At 45.2% G+C, this 1,746-nt stretch overlaps 1 protein-coding gene across 1 annotated transcript; it reads left to right on the top strand.

Moving 5' to 3' along the window:
• Window positions 1-1,028: 1,028 nt before the first annotated feature.
• Window positions 1,029-1,746, top strand: LOC101571079 (NADH dehydrogenase [ubiquinone] 1 beta subcomplex subunit 11, mitochondrial-like). Its single transcript, XM_023720787.1, has 2 exons — window positions 1,029-1,245; window positions 1,404-1,746. Exons 1-2 carry the CDS (start codon window positions 1,037-1,039, stop codon window positions 1,654-1,656), a joined length of 462 nt encoding a protein of 153 aa, XP_023576555.1. The 5' UTR covers window positions 1,029-1,036; the 3' UTR covers window positions 1,657-1,746.

The following is a 1,746-nucleotide window of genomic DNA, read 5'->3' as shown; positions in this document are numbered from 1 at the left end:
TTTTTTTTTTTTTTTTTTTTTTTTTTTTTTTTTGTGTGTGTGTGTGTGTGTGGTGGGGAGACAAAATTACAAAGATCCTCCTGGCTCAATCTCCTGAGCACTGGGATTAGCTGGTTCTGGGGCCACGGCATCCAGGGCCAGGGATCAAACTCAGGTTCTTGTGCTTGCCAGGTAGGTGCTTACGACTCTGCGCTATCTCTCTGGTCCCTGATTCTTTTAAATAAAGGCATAAGGCTGCACCTGTAGCATAGTAGTAGGTTTTTTTCTTTTCCTTCCAGAACTAAGACCTCAAACTTTCAACCCTCCTGCCTCAGCCTCTCAGTAGCTAGGATTATAGGCGTGTATGGCCACATCAGGCATCAATGATGTTTTCTTTCGTTTGTTTGTTTTGCGGAACCTGGGATTGAACTCAGGTCCTTGTGCTTGCCAGGGAAGCACTTATTCTACTGAGCCATCTCTCCAGCCCCGATCTGTTTTTGTAAGTAGAATAAAATAGAGATTCTAACTTTTTTTCCAAATTGCTAATTATTCTCACATCCATATCTGTTAAATCAACAGATTTATATTTCTCTTTTTATAAACAGATTTATATTTTTATTTTTTTTAAAGATCTATACTTCTCTTTTTAAAGTAAGGTTTGAATTTTTTAGGAAATGGTCATGTATTATTTTATAATAACAACTTGAAAGGTACAGGGCTGGAGATGTAGCTCAGTGGTACAGCGCCTGACTTACAAGCTTGAGGCCCGGGATTTGATTCCTTATATTTTTATTTAAGAAATAAAAAAATACAATTACTTCAAAGAAAAGGAATTCAGTCTTTACCATTGTCTATCTTTCTGTCTCTCACTTGTTTCCCACAATGCCAGCACCTACTATGCTCTCCATAACTATTTTGGAATCAAAGGCTCCACCTAATCTTTTTCCGACTAACAGTGCTGTAGCTTCCTGTTAGCTGTAGCATCACTGCAGCCATTTGGAGGAAGCACTAAGTGTCAGGCTTTCATTTAGATTACGCAGAACCGACACAATCTGTCATGGCGCCGGGGCTGTTGGGGCTGTGCGGTCGTCGCCTTCTGGCAGCAGCGGCGACGCGTGGGCTCCCGGCTGCCCGCGTTCGCTGGCAATCCAGCGCCTCCAGGTCTGTGGTCTCTCCGTCCACTTTGCCCGGAAAACGGGCGCCAGAACCGGCCGTACAATGGCAGGAGGACCCAGAACCCGAGGAAGAAAACTTGTATGAGAAGAAGTGAAACCTGAAGTGGATAGCGTGCGGCACACTTTAGAAACAGTGTAGTGGTGGCACTACAAAGCCCAAGTAGTGTAGCAGTGCTGCTTGCTTGAGATCAGCCTCTGTTCTAAGCACGTTGTGTACAATAACTCATCTGCGGAGCAACCAATTGAGAACCCAGATTGTCATGGTTTTGACCAGGACCCTGTTGTGGACATCTGGAACATGCGTGCTATCTTCTTCTTCGGCTTCTCCATTGTGCTCGTCTTTGGGACCACCTTTGTGGCGTATCTACCTGATTATAGGATGCATGACTGGGCATGCCGAGAAGCAGAGAGGCTTGTGAAATACCGAGAGGCCAACGGCCTCCCCCTCATGGAATCCAACTACTTCGACCCCAGCAAGATCCAACTGCCAGACGATGACTGACCAAGTGAGCCTCAAGAACAGCCACTTTTCACACCCCTGCCTGCTGTCTGCCCACTCCTCAGGGCACATAATTAAAGAGACTGAAAAATC

The sequence above is a fragment of the Octodon degus genome, unplaced genomic scaffold, assembly GCF_000260255.1.
Source record: "Octodon degus isolate 3935 unplaced genomic scaffold, OctDeg1.0 scaffold00077, whole genome shotgun sequence".
Taxonomy (NCBI): domain Eukaryota; kingdom Metazoa; phylum Chordata; class Mammalia; order Rodentia; family Octodontidae; genus Octodon; species Octodon degus.
The sequence above is the reverse complement of the archived record's forward strand: the minus strand, read 5'-3'. Positions and strand labels throughout refer to the sequence as shown.

Coding starts and splice junctions, on each gene's coding strand:
- LOC101571079 (XM_023720787.1), top strand. CDS start 1,037: ATGGCGCCGGGGCTGTTGGGGCTGTGCGGTCGTCGCCTTCTGGCAGCA. Junction 1,246..1,403: donor GAAAACTTGTATGAGAAGAA/GTGAAACCTGAA, acceptor ACCAATTGAGAA/CCCAGATTGTCATGGTTTTG.